The sequence below is a fragment of the Sminthopsis crassicaudata genome, chromosome 2, assembly GCF_048593235.1.
Source record: "Sminthopsis crassicaudata isolate SCR6 chromosome 2, ASM4859323v1, whole genome shotgun sequence".
Classification (NCBI taxonomy): domain Eukaryota; kingdom Metazoa; phylum Chordata; class Mammalia; order Dasyuromorphia; family Dasyuridae; genus Sminthopsis; species Sminthopsis crassicaudata.
In genome coordinates, this window is record NC_133618.1 from 606,860,885 (window position 1) to 606,888,032 (window position 27,148).

Consider the following 27,148-nt stretch of genomic DNA (forward strand, 5'->3'; position numbering starts at 1 on the left):
AGTAGATTGCCTTCATTTATGCCAAAGACCCCAAATAAAAGGACAATTTCCCTTATATAGATTTTGGGGAATACAGAACAAAAAACAAACCAGAGTAAGTAAATGGTATGGTGAAGACAACATGATTAGTTACAGAGATGAGGTATAAAGAATGAAAGCTAAGAATAAACTCTCTCCTCTTCTGAGAGTCCAGGTGCAAAATAACAAACCAGGCATACTTGAAGAATAGTTTGGTTGATTAAAGATATTAGGCTTGACTTGCCTGTGTTCACATAAATGCCTCAAAGGCAGCTAAATTCCTTGAAATAAAGCAGGAAAGCAGAATTTCTAAAATTAACCTCTTCCAGATTAGCTGAATTCTGAACTATGTTCAGAGAGAAAAAAATTATATGCAATTTTAGGACAAAAGCAGTTAATTTAGAAAAAATCAATTAATTATAGATAGGACCAATAAATAAATGATATAGGATCAGTCTTCACCTTTTCATGTTATATGGAGGTATACATCTTGTTTCTGTAGCCCTCTCTAAGTTCCTCACTTACTACCAACCAAGATATAGGATTGCAGGGTCTCTATTGATATCCCTCCCATGGCATCATTTCATCTTGGATGAATTCAGAGAATGTCGTGATGTCAGGGTAGAATTTGAAGCTCATTAAGAGGAGCAAATTGAGATGGAGCAGAGAATCAAATCCTCTTTTGGGATTCTGTGCAACATTGAAGTGAGATGAAAGTATTCTCTCGGTACCTACCTTAAATTCTCCCATCAGACAGTCTGCTCTCAAGGAATGGGAATCGTAAACCTGGAAGAGAGAGGCATTCCCACAGTCACCAACTTTGTGTGACAGAGATTGATCGATGGTCTGAGAATGCTCTTGGTTTTTCTTACCCGAATGCTTATTGTCTCATCAAACAATTCTACGGGGGTCATGTGGACATTGTAGAAAAATAACTGTTAAGACAAAAAATAAGAAAAAAAAGGAATTCCAATTGTATTCTAAGACATAATAAGAGGAAAAAAGAGAAAAGAGCTAAGTAATTAACTAAGCCATGTATTTAATTACATCAATGGTTCATTTGGGCCATATAGACATTCAGCTCTTCAAGATTATAAGTCAGAGAAGGTGTCTATCTAGAAGTTCCCTCTACCAATGAAATCATAGCCCCAGTCTCTGTCCATCTTCTATCCTAAACACTAACAGTGAAATGACAATAATTATTGACACTCATATAGGACTTTAAGACTTGCAAAGTAATTCACATATATCATCTCATTTGAGTTTCACAACTCAGTGAGACAGAAATAACAGAGACTATTATCACCACTTTATATATATATATAAAATAAATTGAACTTTAGATAGCTTAAGAGATTTGCCCATTTCACACAGCGAGGATCTTTTAGAGGCAAGACTCAAACCCAGATGCCTCTAAATCCCAAGACTTTCTTTTTTTTAAGGCCAGTTTTTTGTCTACTTCATCACCCTCCCTCAATTGCAAACCCTAAAGGGTCATATAAAGGTACTTTGTAAATCAGAGGAAGGATATGAAACTTCCTGACTTCAAATCTGGCATTCTATCTACTCTGCCCTACAAGAAAAACAGAGTTTAAGGTTTTGTTATTGTTCAACTCCTCACCATCCCATTCGGGGATTTCTGAGCAAAGATACAGTACTGGTGCCATCTCCTTCTCCAGCTCAGTTTGCAGATGAAACTGAGGCAAGCAGAGTGAAGTGACTTGACCAAGGTCACACAGTTGGCAAATGTCTGAGACCAGATTTGAACTGAGGAAGATGAGTCTTCCTGACTCAGGGCCTGGTGCTCTATCCCAACCCTGCATCAAAGGTAGTAGCTGCTTAATTCAACCACTAAACAACTGGATATCTTAGGCAAATTCTATGCCTGAGATTTATGTTATCTGGAAAATATTATCAATTTCTTCCTCCATTTCATCTGTTTTAGATCTATATTTTGTGTCTGTTTGTTCTAAAGATAAAAAATCCCTAAAACTAACTCCTGTCATTGTCTGGATGAATCTCAGTCCTTTAAAAAAAATTTCACTTTTTCTCCCATACAAGCCTGTGGAGTTGTTTCTTTCAATACTGACTCATTCATTATTTAGTATTTATTAGCTTTCCAAAGTGGCACAGTGGACATAATACTGGAGCTGAAATTCAGGAATTCAGGAAAACCTGAATTCAGATCTAGCCTCCAATAATAATAGTCGTGTGAAGTGAGTGAGCCATTTAACCCCTTTCTGCCTCATTTTTTAAATTCTAAAATGAAAATAGTAATAGCACCTACCACACAGAATTGCTGTGAGGATCAAATGAGATAATATTTGTCAAATGCTTTGCAGACATTAAAATTATTATTATTATGTAGCCTAAAATTAAACTCTAAAATTTTAATTGCTCCTTTAATTTTTTCCATTATTTCAATACTAACGATTAGGGTAAAATAAATAAATGATTTTTCATGATTAAGAATATCACTTCTAAAATTCTCATTTTGACTTAATCTGTTCTAGGTTCTAAATTTTTCAGTAAGTCAAGTCCTCAATGCTCTTGAAATCTTATTAAAGTCTTAAGAATTCAGTGGGCAGTCTCTTTTAATCAAACTTAGGTTATAAATATTTTGATACATGTTATTATTAAGACCTTTTATAATCTGGCCACAATTTGTTTGTCCAAAGCTTTTCCCCGTCATTCCTTAACACAAACCTTTACTTAGTTCAAGATGGCATATGTCTCACCAAATAAGGAAAATCCCCCTCTCCTCCTGCCCAATACAACCCTTCATTTATGCTATTCCAGCTTTCTGGAAAGCCCTCCTCTTCCCTTCAACCCTTGCTTGACTATGTTTTCTCCATTCTTCACTCACAAGTTGAAGTATTAGATGATACCTGTTCATCTTAATTCCTTATTTTCTCTTTTGACCTTCTGTCTTTTATATCTGTTTCCCAATTAATGCCACATAATTCTTGACCTATTTACATTTAGCATATGACTATGACATTGGAATATTATACTGTTACATAAAATGCAGTTGAATTTATATGTTCCTAAAACATTTTGGAAGTGAAAACATCAACTCCACAGTATTGGAAGGTTACCTGGGGCACTGCAAAATGATGGGTTCCCAGTCCCCAAAGTAGCTTTCATAACCATTATTTGAACCCAGATTTTCCAGATTCCCAGACCAGCTTTCTATCCTCTTCATCACAATGTATCTTTTATAAATATATTTATAAGTGAGAATGAGAATTTATTAGTTGCTTACTTCATCAAAAAATGGATTGTTTCCTCTTTTGATTCTTGTTCGATGTGTCTGACCACAGATATGGACTTTGACCACTGGCTTAATATTATTTCCACTTAATTGACGTCCTTCGATCACTCTAACACGAATCTAGAAGAAGAAGAAGGAGTAGTAGGAGGAAGTAAGGAAAGAAGGAAGGGAGGAAGGAAAGAAAGAAGGAAGGAAAGAAGGAAGGAAGGAAAAAAGGAAGGAAGGAAGGGAAAGGAGGAAGAAGGAAGGAAGGGAGAGAGGGAGGGAGGGAGGAAGGGAAGAAGGGAAAAAGAGGGAAGGACAGAGAAGAAGGAAGGAAGAAGGGAAGGAAGGAAGGAAGATAATGTCAATTACATCAGTTTACATAGTGAGAAAGGTTTTTTACTTAAATTTTTTCAAAACTCCATTTTCTGTTCTGTAAGAACATGCTCATTATACAACATGACATATGCTCAATTTCTACAGGACACAAAAAGCATAGACCTTCAGCTGTCTATTACCTGGAAGTCTTGTGGCTTATTGGAAAGCATTCTCCGGGTGTTCTTTCCTTTTGTAATCCTCCGGGCCAGCTGGGCTTCAGAAATATTTGCAGCTGGAGTCTTTGGGGCAATGACTTTGAATGTAGCATCATCATCTCCTGCATCATCTTCCTGTTCTTCTGTTATGGGAAAAAGCCACATGGTTAACAGCATAAATGGTCTGGTCTGTAATAATAGATAAAAGGGCTCCTTCTTCCAACGGGCTCCATCATGACACCCAAACCTGATACAAACGGCTGTGCCCAGCCTCCATTTTTTTATGTGTTCCTAAATGAGGAATGCAATTAGATGAAAGCTTCTGAGAGTAACCTAGGACATGGCTTTGGGAAACTGATACTAATAACTATTCTATAAAATATCTCGATGTCCTCAAGGAAGTGGTAGGAAGCCAATGGGGAATATGAGCACAGTGCAAGTGGAATCTGCTATCAGTTAGAGGACTTCTGTCATGGGACTAATCCTGAGTTTTCTGGAGACCTTTTGGAGACCAAGGACACTGACAAATGGAAAAGTATAATTGAAGCTGATTTCTAAGTGGGGTTCCAATTTGAATTTCTCTGTTGCCAGTTATCCTTCCACTTGTTTCCCACTGACCTCTTCAGTACTTTATGTGTAGAATGGTTAGGACATGGACAGAGAGAAAGCTGAGGCACACACCTTCTCACCACTCCTTGAACCTTGACTCCTCCAACCTGAATTCCACAACTCCCACAATGCTTTTTTGTTTGCCATATGTCACTATTGACTCAGAGTAAGCTTATAATCCACTGAAAACCTCAGACCTCTTTCAAAACAACTACTGTCTAACTGCACTTCTCCAAACTTGTACTTGCAAAGTAGATTTTTTTTTCATAACCAGTGCAAGATGATTTTAAGTTTGTTACTATTGAATTTCATCTGGTTAGATGCAGTTATATCAGACAATGCTCCAGCCTTAAAAGATCTTTTTCAGGTCCTCTGATTCTGTCATCCAGCATGTTATCAGAAGTAGAGTACATGATACCATTTTCTACTTACTGGCTACACTGTGTCTCAGTTACTGTTAAAAGAATTTTATTGTATTGATACTGTATTGAACTATGAATGGCTGGAGCTGCACAAAGCAGGCTTGGAGGCTGGTTTTAAAGATCAAATAGCTATTAATTAATCACTTTCAGAGTAAGAAATACAATAAACTGGATGTTCTCCTGGGCAGGAGATCTCCACCTGTTGCAGGAAAAATAGAGATTTCATATACAAATCATAAGTGGGAAGGCAGGGGAAAGGTGGATTATAATACAAACATTACTCAGGTGTGAGCAGTTTCCCATGACAAGTCCACAGATGAAAGAAATAGATAAATTCTTGAATTATTTAATATCTTGAGAGTTGGAACCATCTCCTCCCCAGGGCACAGAGTTTTGTGACAGAAACAGTTTTCTATAGTTCTCAATTTGGTTCACTTATTATGCCCAGGTGCAATGAAGCACAAGAACATAGCCATTGTCTCTCTATGTTATGCTGCCTCGCATACACCCATCAGTTACAGACAATTATTTACATAGGACTTTAAGATGGCAAACCAGCATTTAGACATTATCTCATTTGACATTTCCTATCACCTGCACAACTTGAGCTAAATTACCCATTTATCGTTATTCATATTTTGCAAAGGATGAAGTTGAGGTTTCAGTTCACTTATCAACTTGTCTAAGGTTTTACAGCTAGTAAAAGTAGCAGAGCCAAAATGCAGATGTAAGTTCCTTGAGTTTCAGTTCACTGTTCTTTCCAATACATCACTATCTTCACTAACTAGGTCATTAATTCTTGGATAACAAGAAATATGTTGGGCCAGATTTCACCTTCACTCAACATACCCACAGCCACAACACACAACTCCTTTATATATAAATGCCTTTTATGTGTTTGGAGGGGTTGAGATGGGCAGCAGCTAAAATCTAGTGTAAAGTATTTCAAGCCATTACTAAAGTGCATAGACATTGACTTAGCTCAATCAGAAGACTTTGCTCCTACCTTTTGCCATTGCCCAAAGGCCAATCACCTCACCTCCCTATATTCCAGTTACCTTACTTGGAATAAAGAATGGATTGGACTAAATGGTGTCCAAAGGTCTCTTTCAGCTCTGTGATTTTGGCCAAGAAACAACTACCAGCATCTATTTAAAAATAGGGTTGACAACTTTGATAGCTCTTAATTATAGGTGGCTTCTGCACTCATCCTCCATACTACTCCATCCATCTACACACTACAATCTTCCTCTGATGTCATGTCATAGTTTGGTAATGACTCAGCTTCTGTGCTGATTGCAGCTAAACACAACTTCCTACTAAGCTAGGGAGACTGACTACGGGCACCAGGCTAGAGAGAGAGGACCAGCAGAAAAAAAGTTCTTTCTTCAGTCTCTCCCACTTTGAGGCAAATCCTCTGTCCAGCAAGTGTCAACAAGAATCATTATCTCCATATTACAGAAATGAAAACTGAGGCTTAAGGAGATAATTAGCCCATGGAAGGATTCAAACCTATTCAAACCTAAATTCCTGATTTTAAGTCCTACACTCTGTCCACACACTACTCACTGCTTGGATAGCCTCCGCAAGTCAGGAAGTCTATGGGCTAAGGCATAAAGGGGGTTTTGATCTAAATGATTAAAAGAGTATTCACATCTATGAAATCCCAGAGCCTAGAAGAAAGAACAATAGGAAAAATCAAAATATCAGAGGATTAGTGACTTAGGACCTTAGAGGCCATTGAACCCAATCTCATCATTTTACAGATAAGGAAACTGAGGTACCCTGTAAGTATCTGAAGTTGGATTTAAACCTGGGTTTTCCTGAATCCACAATCAACACTCCATCCATTATTGTAATTCCTCTGTATCTCTAAGATATCTTAATGGCAGAAACATTTGCAATTTTATTACAAGTACCAGGCCAAACATTCTGTTTCCCTCCTCCCTCTTGCAAATCCTTCTAGCATGTGTCATAGCTAAAGCTTGGGAAGGCAAAAACCTTTTGATCTCCAGAAAACAGCTTCCTCCTGGGAAGGCCCTAGAAGTCTTTATAAGAACTATTTACAAGAAAATGCTAATATGCCCTGGGTTCTATGAGAAAAGTATAGAGGGAGAGAGACAGACAGAGACAAAGAAATACATATAGAAAGCCAGAAAGACAGAGAGAAGAAAGAAGAAAGACAGAGAGACAGAGACAGACAGAAAGACAGAGAGAAAGAGAATCAATAAGATGCTAATTGCCCCTTCCTCATCCCTGTCCTATGTGGGACATGGTTTCCCTTTCTAGGGCCCCTTCTCCTCTCTACACCTATTCCATGTTCCTACACAATAACCCCTAGAAAAGACTGGATTTTTCCCTTTGGGGTATTTTTTTTTCCTTTTTTTCAATTTTTCTTAATTTCTCCAAGTGTAAACAAGGACAACATATCCTGGGAAATGGCTGATTTGTAAATGTACTTATCCATAGGTTTACTATTTGGGGGCAGTGCCCACAGAGAGTCATCCTTAAGTGGCTCCTAGTCTGTCCCAATGATTAATGATTTGAGAGGAAACTGGGAATTTCAGGGAGCAATGAAGAGGAGAATGTTTGGCTAGGCTTTTCTAATGTCCACAGATGGGATTAAGGTGAAGAATTCTGTCTTTGAAAATTTGACCACCTGGAACTTTGTACTTAGTTTTGTTTTATTTTTATCTTTTTTCCCTCATTCCTTGGTAAAGCTTAATAACCTTGACTCATGGAATAGTGGAGGAAGCACTAGATCTGGTGTCAAGGGACTTGGGTGTGAATCTTGGGTTAGCTGCTGTGCAACTTTGAGATTGACCCCTCCCCTCTCTGGGTCTCAGATCCCACTTCTGGAAAATGAGAGATTTGAACAAGATCAGAGCTTCTTCAATGGAATTAATAAACTGTTAAATAAAATTCATCACTAATTATATTTCAATATAATCAGTTTCCTTATCATTTTAATATTTTACATTACTATATTTAAATAATGCCATTCTGAGAAGGGAATCATAGGCTTCACCACATTATCAAAGGTATGACACAAAAAGATTAAGAATCCCTGGACTAAAAGACAATTCCAAAGGATTCATGATGAAAAATGCCATTCTCATCTAGAGAAAGAACTGATGAATGTAGATTGAAGCCTATAATTTTTTGCATATGTCCCCCCCTTTTGGTCTATTTTTTCTTTTACAACATGATTAATATGGAAATATGTTTTTAAAAAAGAATCCTTGGGTTACATCATAATCTTAAGGGCCCCTGAAGTTCCAAATCCTGTGAGATTTATATACCCTGTGATAACTGTCTCAGCTACAGAGATAGGACAAATCATCTATACTCTTTCAACTAATAGTTCTCAAACTTTTTGAGTTCTTCAGAGTTAAAAAAATTATAGAAGATTCTGATCTCATTCCCTGATAGTCATCTGATCCTATTCCTCTCTGAGGAATTGATGGAAGCAGTTCTTAAAATAAAACGAAAAAAGAATATAGAAACTGATAGTGGGGAGTCTCTCCTCTACTCCACAAGTCTGAACAGGAAGTCAGTGAATATATCTAATGCGTGGAGAAAGCAAAGGGATCCCTTTGTTCTGGTTCAGAGTATTACAGATTCTGAAATAAAAGAGATGAGATAAAGAGACAGAGAAAGAGAGAAAGAAAGAATGAGACAGAGACACACACATATATACAAATGGAGTAAGACAGACAGACAGATACAGAGAGAAAAAGAAAGTGAGACAGGGAGACAGACAGAGAGAGGATCCGGGTCAGGAATTCTTAACCTTTTTTTTTCTAACCATCTTGGCAGTCTGTTGAAGCCTATGAATTCCTTGTCAAAATCATGTTTTTACAAGCAAAAAATAAATACATGGAATTACAAAGCACACCAAATATACTGAAATATTGTGTGTGTGTGTATGTGTGTGTGTGTGTGTGTGTGTGTGTGTGTGTGTGTGTGTGATTCACAGAATGTGGTTTAAGAACCTAATCTAGTCCAACTTCCTCATTTTGTGTATCAAGAAACAGACTTGTGGGTTTCTAAGATGTTAGTGACAGGAAAAAAAAATATCACTTAGCACTCTCATTTTACATATGAGGAGCCAGTGGTTAGTAAGAACCAGGCTTTGCACTAAGATTTTTCTGTGAGCTACATTAGAGGAAGCAGAGAGGCTCCAAAAGACGGAGTCCTGTAGCCTCCAGATAACCCCCACCTTATCCTGCTCCTTTGGACAGCCAGGGACCTAAGAGGAAGTGGATCGTGTCTTATGAGCAGAGGATCTTTCATTGTGAACTTTGCCACACAGTAAACCTTGGATTCAGGAAAGGGTAAGCAGTCAGAAAAAAGGTCCACTCTACTCCCACTTTCTTGGGGGAGCTAAGGATGAAGGGAAGAAAAAAGATTGGAATTTAGCAGTGCTAAATGTATAACAATAAAGATTTGTCTTGCTGGAGGGAGGCAGGTAATGAAGGCCCCGGGTTGGCCTGCTTGTGCTCAGTGCTATTGTCCGGCCATTCCTCTCAGATATCAGCACAGAGCAGCACTCAGGGGAAGAACAAACCCAGCTATTTCTGCTGCTTCTAAACATAAAAGCAAAGGCACATTTCAGCAGGAAATTTGCCCTTAAAGTGACAGAAAACTGTTTGGCACCAAACAAATACAGCCCTGGAGAATGAGTTTGGCCATCTTCCCATCAGGGACACCCAGACCTCAGCTGGGAATCTTCTCCCCTCCCCCACCTCAGCCCTCCATGTTCCTGACATTTTCATAGATTTCCTTCTGGGGCCTCACTGTACAAAATGCCTGCATGCAGGCCTGCTCCCCAGGCTCTGCACACCACGCCCTTCTGAGAGAAGCACTCCCTCTGCCCCAACAGGCCCTTGCCAGCTAGCTCAGCAGGCAGAGCTCAGGGCCAGGGAGAATGGGCGTGGGCTTGATCGGCTGAGAGCTCACTTCACCCAGAGCCCTTGATCCAAAGGAAATGGGGAGGGTCTGTATGATTCAGCATAGCCCCATCCCTCCTTCTGGAATGAGGTATGTTCCTCCAGAGGTGATATGTATTTAAAGAAAAGATGGAGAAATAGTGGTGAGCCTGGAGGCCCATATCTAGCAGTTAGGGTACTTGGGGCAGGCTTCACAAAACGTGCCCTAAAATCAGCTTTTGAAGTCTAGATATGCATATGTAGCTACTTATTGGGGGAGAGGAACCCCAGACACAATGTCAGTCCCAAGGATGTTTCAAGGTTATGGATCATCTAACACTACAGTCCCGCCTACTAGTCTCTGCCCCACCTCAGACCTTTCCAGCTTAAGCTAGGCATAGTAACTAATGTTTAAAAAGACTGTCAAGGAGAATAGAAAAGTGTATTCACCTGCAGGCAATCATCTCGGTATCAAGGTCAATTTTGTATTTACTAGGCATTGTATGAGGTATAAACAAACAAACAAATGAATGAATGAATAAATGTGTATATATATATATGTGTGTGTGTGTATATATATATATATATATATATATGTGTATGTATATACATATTATATATATGTATATGTAAAACACAGGCTTTTTGTTCTCAAAGAACTTAAGTCCAGTTGGGAACCCAAGATTAACATTTATGAGGTAAATGGAAAATGGTGAAAGATAATAAAGAGGAATAGTATGGGAAAAGCAGGCTCAGGAGTCAGAAGGTCTGGATTCTGATCCCATCCAAAACCAACTAAGTCAAATAATCTTGACCTTAATCTTCCCGAACCTGTTTCCTATGTCTACTAAATGGGAATTATAACACCTGCCTTGACATATGTAGGTGGCTGTGAGAATTAAGTGAAATAAATAGGAGAGAGTAATGGAAACCATGACGTGCTAGTTAACTCTAAGAATTACTCTCATTTTACATTTTCAATACCGGCAGATTAAAATTCAGCTTACCTCCAGTGCCTTCTACATTGGTCCCACCTGGGTCATTTGGATTTGTAGTCATTGCTGCAGGCGGATCATAGCCAACCACTAGATCAATTGTGGCCTGAGTAGGAATAAATAATGGCAGAGTCAGTGTGTCTGTAAGCACGTCAGGGCTTTTGAACAAATGTATCTCCATACTGAATCTACAGAGAGGCTATGGAGTTCTACACGGCAGGAGTAGCACTTTTCAGGAAAGAAAAGATAGCCAGGGAAGGGAGGACATATCTTATATATGATGGGCCATCTTCCCAATTGAAAAAAAAAAAAGGTCCCAAGCTCATGAACCCTAAAGGACAAGGAAGGCAGAAGCACCAAAAGCATGAAAGTCAAATGTTCACATAGCTAAGGAGTCAATAGGAAATGAATGAATGGGAACATTGTCCTATAAACTAGAAATAGTAGGAACAGGCAAGCATGAATGAACTTGTAATGACTGAAGCCTGGACAACCCAGATTGGATTTATCTTTTAGCAAGGCTTAATGGTACATATGCTGAAAAGTAAACAATGGGGCTGATCCAGAGCCAATTATGACAGAAGGACAGAGTTTTATGTGCATTTTTTGAATATTAGGTGATCCTACATAATACACAGTGTTTCTAAATGAAATTTCTATTGTAACAACGTATTACTGTAACCTACTTATCCAATGAGAAACATGCCATGAAATCAAACTAGGCTGAGTTACAAATACCATAAAAAAGGGTTATCATATGTATCCAAAAGTAAAACAAATTGTAATAGAATGTTCTGAGTTGTTACAAATAAGCAGGTGTAAGTATATTCCTGCAAAGATAAACAAATATCCATGTGGACATGCATACACAGATACAGACACATATAGATTCTTCTCATTCAGGATCATAATTCAGACTCATGGAATTTGTAAACTAGTTAATTGATTGCTTTGATGATTTATTCTGAAACCAGCCCATTTTACCAAGGGATCTTGCCAATCTTGCTCAATCTTGCCCATTTTTCCCATTAGACTATAAACTCCTTCAGGATAGAAATTGTCTTTTGCCTCTTTTGGTATCTGCAGCATTTAGCAGAGAGCCTGGCATATAAAAGACATCCAACTAATGTTTACTGATTGACTGACCCACTCCAATGGAGTTACCACAAGACCTTGAACCCAAAGGCTTTGGGAATACTGATGCCTTATAGACCACTGGCTCTGCTGCCAACCTAGGCTTGACAATAATCACTGAGGGAAGAAACTGGTGTGAAGAGCAGGTCTGTCTTCCTCAGAACAGTCTGACAGACAGCTAAGTCCAAGAAGCCCCAAATGGCAGCATGAAGCACCAGGACTACTTCTGCTCTCACTCCAGCCTTTACATTTAATATCTGGAAAAATAACGCTCCTTGATGATGCAGCCAGGCAATTGCTTCTACAGGTCCTGCAGCCCTTGCCTCCTTAACAGCCACAGTGACTGAAGACCTAGAAAATAATATTTTTTGCCTCCAAAATCATGAGCACTATCAAAGTTCAAGAAACTTAAATGATTTAATTAATGGAAATGGCGTTAAAATCTTAACATCTATTTTGCTGCTGTACTTTAAGTACCAGGGGACCTTTCCATTTGATTTGTGGCTGATGCCTTCAGGGTATGTTACCTCCCTCCATCAGAATGTGAGCTTCTTTGGAACAGGGACTATCTTGCTTTTCTATCTGTATTCTCAGTGGTTGGTGTGGTGCTCAGAACACAGTGAGAACTTAATTAATGCTTTTTCCTTCATTCATCTTGGAGCAATATTTTTGCTTTATACATAATACACAGATACATTACCATTATCATGCATATTTTTTATATAAAAACTTTCATATGAACATTGGAGATGAACACTTTGGTAAAGGGGGAAATCACTTACCCCAGTATCTTGTCCCCTTTCATTTATCAAAGTTACTCCTTTATAAGGAAGAGATCGACTTTCTCCACCTGTCAAGGCCTTCAATGATACTGTTGCAGTGCCAATCAATCTGAGGAGGAAAGAGAAAAAAAACAACAGGTCATTCTTCAGAATAATTGATCTTTAAAATTCATAACTATAAGAAATGCTATAGTTCAATTAGAGGTGAATGAAAACAAAACTGTACATCTTCTCAAGTTCGCTTCTATTCTTGGACACTTACTTGCTACCTGACTTGTACAAGTCCCCAATTACCTCCAAAAAAAAAAGAAAAGAAAAAAAGAAAAAAGAAAACAAAGATGTCATTTTCTTTTTCTCAGGTAAGTACATGGACCCTACTGAAATCTATTCACAAATCCCTTAGAAGTCTATGGTCCCTAGTTTAAGAACTTCTGCTCTACGAGAATAAGCTATTCACCAACAATTATGACATACAATAATCCATATTTGATACATTAGAAAGACTCAGCAGTTGTTACAAAATATATGAGGGCAGAGATGGGAGGAAGGCTTGAGGGACCAGAACAAAGAAGCCTTTTTACTTTAACTTTTGTTTTTAAAAATATCTTTAAAATACCTTTAGTCTCTTTTCCTGCCTTAAGAGAAGTGAGATTTGACTTTAAAGGCCAGTGTCCTCCTGCCTTCCTATATGTACACAAATATTTGTAGCCGCAAACTGCTACAAATTGACTGATCCACTCCAACTGGAAACAACTGGAAATTGGGAAGATGCCCATCAATTTGGAAATGGCTGTACAAATTGTGGTATGTGAGATTATGAATACTATTGTGAAATGATGAACAGGAAGCTCTAGAAAAACTTGGAAAGACATGAACTGACACAAAAGGAAATGTAATGCATACGAAGTAACAAATGTAAGATGGTCAACTATGAACAGCTTAGCTATTTTCATCAATGAATGATCTAAGACAACTCTGAAGGCTTTATGATGAAATATGCTATTCATCCCCAGAGAAAAAATTAATGGTATCTGAATGAAGCACACTTTTTAAACTTTTTTCTCATTATTTGGTGGGGAGGGATATATGTTTTCTTTCACAACATAACTACTATGATAATATTTTGCATAACTTTATATGTGCAACCTATATTGAATTGTTTTCCTTTTCAATGAAGGGGGCAATGAGGAGGAAGGAAGGGAGAGAATTTGGAACTCAAGAAGTTTTAAAAACAAATGTTAAAAATTTTAATTTCTTGCTCTAAGAAGCATCAGTCATTGAATAGATTCAAGATTCTTTCTATGTTATGGGTTACTATTCTGAGTACTGCTAAAGTTATAGGAAATTGTGCTGAATGCGGACTAAATCCATGACATCTTTTGGAAGTTGGATTTTAAAAATAAATCTCTGATAGGAACTGTTTTCTTGTGACTTTTTAAAATTAATTTTATAATTACAAAATTTTTTGACAGTATATATGCGTGAGTAATTTTTTTTTATAACATTATCCCTTGTATTCATTTTTCCAAATTTTCCCCTCCCTCCCTCTACTCCCTCCCCTAGATGACAGGCAATCCCATACATTTTACATGTGTTACAGTATAACCTAGATACAATATATGTGTGTAAATCCAATTTTCTTGTTGCACATTAAATACTGGATTCTGAAGGTATAAGTAAACTGGGTAGATAGACAGTAGTGCTAACAGTTTACATTCAATTCCCAGTGTTCCTTCTCTGGGTATAGTTGTTTTTGTCCATAATTGATCAACTGGAAGTGAGTTGGATCTTTTTTATGTTGAAGATATCCACTTCCATCAGAATATATCTTCATACAGTATTGTTGTTGAAGTGTATAGTGATCTTCTGGTTCTGCTCATTTCACTCAGCATCAGTTCATGTAAGTCTCTCCAAACCTCTCTGTATTCATCCTGCTGGTCATTTCTTACAGAGCAATAATATTCCATAACCTTCATAGACCATAATTTACCCAACCATTCTCCAATTGATGGACATCCATTCATCTTCCAGTTTCTAGCCACTACAAAAAGGGCTACCACAAACATTTTGGCACATACAGGTCCCTTTCCCCTCTTTAGTATTTCTTTGGGATATAAGCCCAGTAGTAGCACTGCTGGATCAAAGGGTATGATAACTTTTTGGGCATAGTTCCAAATTGCTCTCCAGAAGGGCTGGATTCTTTCACAACTCCACCAGCAATGCATCAGTGTCCCAGTTTTCCCACATCCCCTCCAACATTCATCATTATTTGTTCCTGTCATCTTAGCCAATCTGACAGGTGTATAGTGGTATCTCAGAGTTGTCTTAATTTGCATTTGTCTGATCAGTAGTGATTTGGAACACTATTTTATATGAGTGGATATAGTTTCAATTTCATCATCTGAGAATTGTCTGTTCATATCCTTTGACCATTTATCAATTAGAGAATGGTTTGATTTCTTATAAATTAGGGTCAGTTCTCTATATATTTTAGAAATGAGACCTTTATCAGAACCTTTAACTGTAAAAATATTTTCCCAATTTGTTACTTCCCTTCTAATCTTGTTTTCATTAGTATTGTTTGTACAGAAACTTTTTAGTTTGATGTGATCAAAATCTTCTATTTTGTGATCAATAATGATCTCTAGTTCTCCTCTGGTCATAAATTCCTTCCTCCTCCACAGGTCTGAGAGGTAGACTATTCTCTGTTCCTCTAATCTATTTATGATCTCATTCTTTATGCCTAAATCATGGAGTCATTTTAATCTTATCTTGGTATATGGTGTTAAGTGTGGATCCATATCTAATTTCTGCCATACTAATTTCCAGTTTTCCCAACAGTTTTTTTCAAATAATGAATTTTTATCCCAAATGTTGGTATCTTTGGGTTTGTCAAACACTAGATTGCTATAGATGTACCCTTTTTTGTCCTTTGTACCTAATCTGTTCCACTGATCGACTGGTCTATTTCTTAGCCAATACCAAATGGTTTTGGTGACTGCTTCTATATAATATAGCTTTAGATCAGGTACACCTAGACCACCTTCATCTGACTTTTTTTTCATTAATTCCCTTGAAATTCTCGACCTTTTATTCTTCCATATTAATTTTGTTGTTATTTTTTCTAGGTCACTAAAATAGTTTCTTGGGAGTCTGATTGGTATAGCATTCTTGTGACTTTTTTATCTTAAGAATGAAATATAGGGAAAGAGTTCTCTTTTTTTAAACTTATTTGAGGCATTAACATCAAGAAAACTCTGTTCTAGTACACAGTCTACCTCTGGCTGGCTGTGTGGTCTTAGGGCAAGATGGTTAATTTCTGGGAGAGACAGGATTATGTAAGAAAATGGAACACTCAATAATTTTAATAATTTAGTGTTTGACAAACCCAAAGACCCCAGCTTTTGGGATAAGAACTCAATGTTTGAAAAAAATTGCTGGGAAAATTGGAAATTAATATGGCAGAAACGAGGCATTGACCCACACTTAACACCTACACCAAGATAAGGTCAAAATGGGTTCATGATCTAGGCATAAAGAATGAGATTATAAATAAATTAGAGGAACATAGGATAGTTTACCTCTCAGATCTGTGGAAGAGGAAGGAATTTATGACCAAAGAAGAACTAGAGATGATTATTGATCACAAAATAGAAAATGTTGATTATATCAAATTGAAAAGGTTTTGCACAAACAAAACTAATGCAGATAAGATTAGAAGGGAAGCAATAAACTGGGAAAACATTTTTATAGTGAAAGGTTCTGATAACCTCATTTCCAAAATATAATAGAGAATTGACTCCAATTTATAAGAAATCAAGCCATTCTCCAATTGATAAATGGTCAAAGGATATGAACCGATAATTCTCAGATGAAGAAATTGAAACTATTTCTAGCTATATGAAAAGATGCTCCAAGTAATTATTAATCAGAGAAAGGCAAATTAAGACAACTCTGAGATACCATTACACACCTGTCAAATTGGCTAGAATGAGAGGGAAAGATAATGCACAATGTTGGAGGGGATGTGGGAAAACAGGGACACTGATACATTGTTGGTGGAATTGTGAATGCATCCAGCCATTCTGGAGAATGATTTGGAACTATGCTCAAAAAGTTATCAAACTGTGCATACCCTTTGATCCAGCAGTGTTACTACTGGGCTTGTATCCCAAAGAGATCTTAAAGAAGGGAAAGGGACCTGTATGTGCAAGAATGTTTGTGGCAGCCCTCTTTGTGGTGGCCAGAAATTGGAAACTGAGTGGATGCTCATCAATTGGAGAATGGCTGAATAAATTGTGGTATATGAATATTATGTAATATTATTGTTCTGTAAGAAATGACCAACAGTATGATTTCAGAAAAGCCTGGAGAGACTTACATGACCTGCTGCTGAGTGAAATGAGCAGGACCAGGAGATCATTACATACTTCAACAACAATACTATATGATGATCAATTTTGATGGACGTGGCCCTCTTCAACAATGAGATGAACCAAATCAGTTCCAATAGAGCAGTAATGAACTGAACCAGATACACCCAGGGAAAGAACTCTTCGAGATGACCATGAACCACTACATAGAATTCCCAATACCCCTATTTTTGTCCACCTGCATTTCTGATTTCCTTCACAGGATATTGTTACACGATTTCAAAGTCTAATTCTTTTTGTACAGCAAAATAACTGTTTGGACATGTATACATATATTGTATTTAATTTATACTTTAACATATGTAACATGTATTGGTCAACCTGCCATCTCAGGGAGGGAGTGGGGGAAAAGAGGGGGAAAATTGGACCAAAAGGCTTGGCAATTATCAATGCTCTAAAATTACCCATGCATATGTCTTGTAAATAAAAAGCTATAATAATAATAATAAAAAGAAAATGGGACACTGACCTTGAAGTCAGAAGGACACTGGCCTTTAAAATCAAATCTCACTTCAAATACTGAGTAATCCTAGATCAGTCACTTAGCCTCTTTTTGTAAAATTAATAAACTAATATGGAAATGGTAATACTTGACTGCCTTTTTGTTGTTGAGTCATGTCCAACTCTTTGTGATTCCATTATGGGGTTTTCTTGGCAAAAATACTGTAGTATTTTGCTATTTCCTTCTCCAGAGATTAAAGCAAATAAAAGTTAAGTGCCTTATTCAGGATCACACAGTTAGTAAGTATCAGGTCAAATTTGAACTCAGAGCTATCCTGATTCCAGGTCCCCTGTTCTATCACTGAGACAATATAGATGCCTCTTTTGACTGGATGCAATGCAGAAAGGACTTAGTAAGTTTTAAAATAACAGGGAAAAGTAAGTCATTATCTATAAAATAAACAAGGAGATTCATCTCTGTGGTCCCTTCCAAGTGTAATGTTCTTCAGCAGACTTTTTTTTTTATTTTAATAGTTTTATTTACCAAATATATGCATGGGTAATTTTACAACATTGACAATTGCCAAACCTTTTGTTCTAATTTTTTCCCTCCCTCTCCCTTCCCCAGATGGCAGGTTGACCAATACATGTTAAATATGTTAGAGTATAATATATTTTATTTATACAATATATGTATTCATGTCCAAACAGTTGTTTTGTTCAGCAGGACTTTTTAAACTTTTCCCACTGATGGCCCTTTTTTCCCAAGAAATTTTTGTGTGACCTTGGATATATAAATATATAAAAACAGGAATACAAACCAAATATTTATTGATAATAAATGATAATTTTGCAATCTCCACATTCAATTAAGATCACTTCATCCAACCGTTTCATTTTAAAGATGAAGAAACTAAGGTCTATAAAAATGTAACAACTCACCCCAACCTCGTATGGTGATAAAGCCAGTCCTAAAGCCCAGATTTCCCAGTTGCTAGACAAATCTTCTTTCCACTGTGCCATCCAGCTTAATTCTATGATCTATAATTCTGGAGTATTCTTGAGTCTATGATTCCAATTGCATAATATTTTGCATTTGTGAATCTGCATTTTTGTATTTATGTTGTTTTATTTTGTTTCACCTCCTAATTTAGAAGTTTCATCCTTTTTTAGATTGTAAATCTCTCCAGAAAAAATTAGATCATTCCTAAGGTCCTTCTTGGCTCTGAAATTCTAGATTAAGACCTTCATTCTTAGGTTTTCAGGTTAGATCTGGAAGGAACATTAAATGTCATCTTTTTCTGTCTCCTATTTTAAAGAAAAGGAAACTGAGACTTAGAGAGGGTTAATGACTTAGCTAGAATTACATCAATAATAAGCAACTGAGGTAGGATTTGAACCCTCATCTTCTTGACTATGAGTCTGCTTTCCTATCTACATCCCCACATTGCCTTTCTAGAGAGTATTTAATCTATTTAGGAAACTGCATCTCAGGCTTCAAGGCCAAAGATTTCCTGTTCTCTTCCTCCTGAAGTCTTTGAACTTTTAATTTACAAGAAATCTACTTATTGTGTGTCTTTGTTTGGTAATACAGTTTAGCAGTTTTAAAAGCACATATACACATGCAGAATGCCACGCCAATCCTATGCTGAGTGGTTTCTGCTCTCATCACTAACACAGAGTTTCACATTCTCCTTACTGACTCATCCCACATCTGCTGCCTTTTCCTTCTAACAAGAGGGGTGTTGAATGGGAAAAGAATAAAACAAACATGAAGTTAATTTTTGGCTCTGTCCCTTGCTGGGAGTCACTGAACCCCATTTCCTAAGCTTTAAGCTATTTTCTTTCATAAATTATTAATCCTTTGCAAAGTGAAGAGTAAAAAAAAATTATATTTAATTCTCAGTGGAAGAGGCTACTTTCTTTTGGAAACTTTTCCACTAAAAATAGTTTTAGAGACAGCTTAAGTTGAAGAATGTAGGTATACGACTATAATTTTTAATAAGATTATAGCCAATGCATGCTGAAGTAAAACATTCCTTTTGGAGAAGTCTGTACTCCATGGCTGAGACTAAGGGCCTCCCTGGCCTATTTTCTAAAACGTTGCCTAGCTACAAAATACTCAGAGAGTCTGGAAAATGATGACTTGGCCTCCTACACATGGGACAAGAACATTTCAATCTGACCACAAACTGACTTCCTTTAAAAAAAAAGCCACACTCAAATCAGAAACTTTTTCCTTTGTCTTTTTAGTGTTTTAAAATATGGCGACATGTTGGATGTTGGACTTTGATGCTGTTGTTTTTATTGTTATTGTTATAGTTCCACAGTAGAATAAGAGAGTCTAATTAAGCTAGGGCCCAGGTTAAAAACAAGATATCTAGCTTTCATCTCAGAAAACTTCATGTGGGAAAGGAGATTATGGACGTCAGGCTGTCTAGCTATGTATGCTCAGCTAAGTTTCAGAAAAAAAATTATGAAGGGGAGAGGAGAGTTAACTATTGTCTTCCTAAATAGCTTACCATTTATTTACCACAAGGAGCATAGATTTAGCACTGGAAGGGACCTTAGAATTCACCTAATCCAACTTCATCATTTTATAGATAATTAAACTGAATTCTAAAAGAATTGAGAGATTTGCTCAAGATCACATGAGTGATAGAAGGAATTTGATTTCAGGCCCTCTCCCAGCCTCCAAAATTTGTGCTTTCAACTTGGAAGTCTGAGAGGCTAATTTGATTACCATGTATAAGCATCAGCTGCCTAGGAATTAGATGTCAAAATGACTGTCAAAAATAGCAATAATTTGGTGTTGTATGCACAAAGACAGATAGGCAGATGAATGGAAGATAGATGTGTAGACAGACAGTCAGAAGACAAAGAACCTTTATTAAGTAATTACTATGTGTCAATCACTGTCCTGAGGACTAATAATATAAATATATGCAAGCAAGAAGATCCCTACTCCCAAAAAGCTTACATTCTAATTAAAGAAAACAATCCAAAAAGGTCAACTAGAAAGCATGTACACACAGTTATATGGTTTGTAGGCATATACAAATATGTATATATGTACATATAATCATATATAATTATACTTATTCAAAATATGTACATATGTATAATGTACCTCTAGCTATGACTTTAAGTGTATTGGTTAAGCATTTCATTACCAATGGTTTTCTTTTAATGAGGTACAGAGCAAAGTATGACTAGAAAAGAAATAGAAAAAAACAAGTTCACTATTAACTTTAACATAAATTTTATGAAAGCATGTCCTAGTAGTGAGTAACTTGCTGGCAGAGTTCATGATTGGGGAGGATGACTCGTACAAAGTTGTTCTTCTGTGTAACAGTGAGATCAGCTCACATGAATTGCTGGAAATTCCTTCCAGAAAAATAACTGGGAACCAAAAGGCTGGAGAGAAGAAATCATATGGCACACCATGTTCAGAAACAAAAAATTCAAATTTGATTTTCCTTTGGTAATGACAATGTTTTTTTTAACAGAATCATCAGTAGGGTGGAATAACTGAGTCCTTGCCCCAGGATATAGAAATTTAGAGAATGCCTTTGTCCAATGGGAAAAATAAAATTGAAGCTAGAAAGTAAAAGAGCTAACCAATTAGGCTTTTGTACTAAGCTTTATGCTTCTTTTGAAATTTTAAGGAGAGCTGAGAAAATAAACTGCATTAAAGAAATGGAAGCTTCTGTTCCTTTTAAGGTCCCTCCCTTTGACAGGAAATTCTTCACCATTTTTAATAAAGATTATTCTCCATGAGAGATTCCATGAGTCAGAAGGAATAATTACTTTATCTTCTTTAAAGAAGCCAGAAGAAATGATGGTTCCGTAATAATTCTAGAAAAGGGAACTGACATTATTGCTAAGCTTTGGAGTTTTGTAAACTACAGATGTGATCTCATTTGATCATTACCCCATTTTAGAGATGAAGGAATTGAGTCCCAGAGAAACTAAGCATCTTATTCATGGTCACCCAGTTAGTCAAGAGCCAAGAAACAAAAACCCAGGTCTCCTGACTCCAACTTCATCACTCTTTCCACTGGGCTTGTGTAGTAAAAGGAAAGGAGCTCTGCAGGCAAGATGGACCTGGGTAAGAGCCTGAACTCCAACACTTATTAGTCTATAACCATAGATGAGGCACTGAACTCTTCTGGGTTCTTCATCTGTAGAATGGGAATAACAAGGATCTTATTACCTTCCACACAGAGTTGTGAGGAAAGCATTTAGGACCATGGGATTTCATAACTTCGAGGCCCTTAGATAGATAGCTTATTGATAGACAAGTATTATTGATAGACAAGTATCTGAAGGCAGATTTGAACTTGGGTCTTCCTGACTCAGGTCCAGTACTCTATTCCCTGTGCCAACCCCTTGCTATTTGATCAGGACACCTGATGTTCAGGTAGTTTTCCTTTAGCTTTCTTGATATTGTGTAGACCCCAAGAGAACATGCAAGCTGTCCATTGGGTATTCTTTACTCTCACTGCTTGATCACCCCATCTTCTTTTCCAGCCATACATGCCTTTGAAGATATCTTTTCCATGCTTTGTACCAACAATTTATTATTCCTACTATAGTGTGGTTCTTTAGTTGTTTCAGTCAAGTCTGACTCTTGACATGATCCAGTGAGGAGTTTTCTTGACAAATATATTGGAGTATTCAGTCACATAGCTAGTAAGTATATGCAGCCAGATCTAAACTCAGTTCTTCCTGACTCCAGGCCTGGCATTCTGTCCAGTGCATCAGCTAGCTATAGTCTTTTTATATCTCTATTGTCCTTCGGACAACTAGCAATTCTCTTAGAAATTGTAAATCAATTGTTCATGGATAGACAATGCCATGAAAAGAATGCTGGGATTAAAAAGATGAGATTGTATATCAGAGAAAAGATGGGGGTAATTAAAAGCTTCAAAATGTCTTTTTCCCCCCTATTTTTAGCTTTTATCATGCTGCACAAGAAAAATCAGATCAAAGAGGGGAAAATGAGAAAAAACAAAAAGCAAGCAAACAACAACAAAAAGGTGAAAATGCTATGTTGTGATCCACACAGTCTCCACAGTCCTTTCTCTAGATGCAGATGGCTCTCTCTATGACAAGTCCAGTGAAACTGGCCTAAATCACCTAGCTGTTGAAAAGAGTCATGCTCATCAGAACTGATCATTGCATAATGTTGCTGCCATGTACGATGTTCTCTTGGTTCTACTAACTTCACTTAAGCATCAGTTCATGGAAGTCTCTCCATTTCTGCCATCTTGTTTCTTATAGAACACTAATATTCCATAACATTCATATACCATAACTTATTCAGCCATTCCCCAACTGATGGGCAGCCACTACAAAAAGGGCTGCCACAAACATTTTTGCACATGTGGATCTTTTTCTCTTTTTTATGATATCTTTGGGATATACACCCAGTAGAGACATTGATTGATCAAAGGGTATGCTCAGTTTGATAGCTCTTTGGACATTGTTCTATATAGCTTTCCATAATGGTTGGATCAGTTCACAATTCCACCAACAATATATTAAGTGTCCCAGTTTTCCCATATCCTCTCCAATATTTATCATATTTTTCTGTCATCCTTTCCAATCTGAGAGGTGTATAGAGCTTCATAATTTCCCAAAAGCAATCTAGTCTACTCTATCTCCTACTGACTTCTATGATAGTTCATCTAAAGTGGCTTTGCAATGTATCTAAACTGACAAACCAAGTAAATCAGTCTAGATAGTAGGAATTATGCATCCACTTGTTTTTTCCTATTGACTGAACTCTTCTGAATGGTTTGTATCACATTTACAAGTTTTTACAGGATTCTTGGGCTTAATGCCACCAGTACAATGTAATTATCTACAAACATTGAAAAGTGAACTGAATTTAAAATAAGATGTTTTAAGTTCAAAGCCTAGATTCTACCACATATTACCTTTATGATCCTAGATAAGTCACTTCCCCTCTGGGTCTTGGTTTCCTCATTTATAAAATGAAGGACTAGATTAAATTGCTTCCAAGATTCCTAAAAGATCTAAATTTATGATTCTATAAATATTAAGAGGACCTCACTCTTAAACATCTTCCAGTTGGACCCTTCACTTGACATCTTCCATGGCATAGTATACATAAACAATGTAAAGTATTCCATTTTAATTTTCAAAGAAGACTGAATTAAACACAGATACAAAAGGTTTCAAGCTCTAATGACATGCTACACCTGGAACATTAGATTCATTTCTGACTGCTATGTTTTAGGGAGGACATGGATATGTTGGAATTCCTTCAAAGGAAGGCAATCAGGATGATAAAAGGGGTTTGAGATTCTCGATGAGAATGAGTTAAAGGAACAGTAGATGCTTTGCTTGGAGAAAAGAAGACTTGTAGTGATGGGGTGACAGGATGGGAAAGATTTGATAGCTGTCTTCAAATATATTAAGTTTGTTCTGTTCAGCCTCAGAAGATGGAAGCAGAAGCAATGAGTGGAGCTTCTCAATCATTTTTGCCAATTTTTAATCAAATTGATGGAAACTAATGAGGATGCTAACTATAATGAAGTGAAAGAGAATGATTGATATGTGTAAATGTGTAATTATAGCTAATATAATTATACATATAGCTATAGCTATATGTTATATATGAATATATCTATGATATTATAGCTATAATAAATTTGGATAGAAAGATGCAAAAATACAAGTGACAAGATTGGTATATGGGTGCATATGAAGAATGGACATTCACATTTTGACAAGTATATCATACATTTTCAAAAAAGTAGAGAAAATTTGGAAAGCATTATCTTGTTGATATTCCCACCTTCATGTAGGCTTTCATTTGAATATCTTGGATCTATTTGGATTGCCCAATTTTAAAGACTTTTTAAACTTTTAAACATTAAAACTTATATAAATGTGAGATTTTTTCCCTCTGACTATTGATTATTTACCTCAATACTGAATAACTTCTACTCTCAGGAAATAATATCTTACCATCAAGTAAATCTCTCACCCTGTAAATGTAATTATGATACTTGCTTCTTTCCTCTCTAGGGACAAAAAATGATTATTAACTGTCATATATTTGCATTTCTCAACTAAACTTCTCTATACATATGTTTCTTCTTTAGTTTACACTTCTTCTTCTCAAAGTTTCTATTATCATTTTTCATAATCACCATAAAAAGTGATTTTTAACAATTGGTATTTATAGGCAATCAATTGTCTCTATTATCTTCATGCAGATATCCAGAAATTCAGAAGTACCAGTTGGCAGGAAGTCCTATTCACATGCTACCCGAACATTATCTAGGGTTGAGAGAATAAGGAGATTTATTGAGGGGCTACAGTCTATTTTTAGATACAGCAAAAATAGAGACAAGAGTGAAAAAAGACAAGGACATATGGATGGCTAAGAGTCAGCAGTAAATGGGGAAGGCAGAGATAGAGACCACAAAGTTCCATGTGAGAAATATTTGAGGACAAAAGAGAAACTCTTGTAATAGATATAATGTATAAGAGCAGAGAGCAAAAAAAAAAAAAGTAGACTAGGTATAAGGTAAGCAACTACAGGGAGATCTTTAAAGTCTTTGAAAAATATCTTGAATGCTGTTTTTTTCACACTTATGATTTCACATGTTCCCCATTCCAAATTGTGAATACCTCACGATATTCTGTGCTGTCATGACTCTTTTCCAACTGCCCAAAGAATTCCTCTATGGCATCTTTCCTGGGTTCACCCTTACCTCATGCACTCCAATCCTCTGTATGTATCCTTCTACTTTATCTTCTTGCAAATGACAAAAAACATGAATTCTTCACATCTCCTCCTTCTCTTATTAACTCCTATTAACTAAAAAGCCAACTCATAAATTGTTTTACAATAACCTTTAAAAAAATTTTATGTATTGAAATTTTAATTTATTAAATAAAACAAGTATTTTCATAAAAGATGATTGCATATGAAATTGCTAATCCATTACATACAACTTGCTATTCTTTTAAAATATATAATAAAATTATCATGTAACTTCTTTTTTCCTTTTTTCTTCTTTCCTATGCTCAACCTAAATAATAATAACACAACAATTGCAATTATCTTTTATTTAAAAATTTTTTTAAATTATTTTTATAATTATAATTTTTTTGACAGTACATATGCATGGGTAATTTTTTACAACATTATCCCTTGTACTCACTTCTGTTCCGAAATTTCCCCTCCTTCCCTCCACCCCCTCCTCTAGATGGCAGGCAGTCCCATCATGTTAAATGTGTGCAACAATCTTTTAATGGTTATAACAAAATTAATTTGTTACCTCTCCCAGGAATCTGAATTTTAACAGAGTACTCCTAATAAATGTAATGTGATCACCCAAAGGGATGTGCTCATTCAGAGAATTGAAAGATTTTGGAGTTGGAAAAAAATCTCAATTGTAAACTGATTCAGCTTACATCACTTTGTACTCTAGGTTCTACCTTGAAGAATTGTTTTCAATTGTGTCCAACCCAAATCCCCAAAATCTAGGGTTAGATTTTCTTGGCAAAGATACTGGAATAGTTTGCCATTTTCTCTAATGATCAGGAAACTGGGTTAAGTGACATACCCAGGGTCACACAGCTAGTAAATGTCTGAGTCTAGACTTGATTTTGGGAAGACAAGTCTTCCTGACTCCAGGCCCAGCACTATATCAACTGTACCACCTAGTACATTGTCAGTTACTTGAACTATCATGCTCTATCAAGTCTTCTCTTCTCCAGGTTAAACAACCCCAGTTTCTTTAACTAATTCTCATTTGCATGGACTTGAGGTCTTTCACCAACCTTGTTCTTGAGATTTTTTTTTTTACTTCATAGTAGACTTCTAAAACTGTGATGATCAGAACAGATACAGTCTAAGCAAAGTAGTCTACAATGGCTCTATCATCTCCTTATTCCTAGACACCATGCCTCTCTTAATGTACCTCATTATCACAGTAAGATTTTTTTTTGGCCATCATATATTTCTGCTCATATTGAGCTTGCAAGTCACTAGAACCTCCAGGTTTTTATTTTTCAGATAAACTGCTATCCAAGATGCCTCCTGTCCTTGTAGTGTTGATTTTTTGAATCCAAACTTAAGGCTTTACATTTATTCCTATTGACTTTCTTTTTATTATATTAAGGCTAATACTCTAGGTTTTGAAATCTTTTAGAATTCTGACTTTGTTGACAGTATGTTATCTTGATGTCATTTGAGAATCAAATGAGCATACTTTCTATGCATTACTCCAAATAATTGACAAGAATAGCAAAAAGCACAGGACTAGCACAGAATCCTGGGACATTCTACTATAGACATTCTGCTAAGATGCAATGGAACCATTAATGTTGAACTAATTGCAAATAGGGAGTCTATTAAATTGATTCAAGTATAATGGTGTGCCAAAACTTCAAGAATCTGTGATTTTCCCATTACCCATGAGCAACATGGCCTCTTTTCTATACTTTAGGAAATAATCTTCATCAGGTCTTATGATGGAAAAAAATTCATCTTTTAGTGGAAAATCTTCTGACGAGGCTCTTTCCATCAAGGTAAGCTTGTGCTTA

The 27,148-nt window shown here is 36.5% G+C and overlaps 1 protein-coding gene across 2 annotated transcripts in view; it reads right to left on the bottom strand.

Annotated features, from left to right (window-relative positions):
- MYOF (myoferlin) overlaps nt 1-27,148 on the bottom strand; it is a 151,313-nt gene that overhangs the window by 81,717 nt on the left and 42,448 nt on the right. For both annotated transcript variants that reach the window (XM_074295890.1, XM_074295889.1), the window contains exons 4-9: nt 12,681-12,789; nt 10,777-10,870; nt 3,793-3,950; nt 3,284-3,412; nt 891-953; nt 754-804 (exon numbers count right to left, since the gene is read on the bottom strand). In XM_074295890.1, the coding sequence (XP_074151991.1) occupies nt 754-804; nt 891-953; nt 3,284-3,412; nt 3,793-3,950; nt 10,777-10,870; nt 12,681-12,789 (604 nt within the window). The remainder of the gene's footprint in view (nt 1-753; nt 805-890; nt 954-3,283; nt 3,413-3,792; nt 3,951-10,776; nt 10,871-12,680; nt 12,790-27,148) is intronic.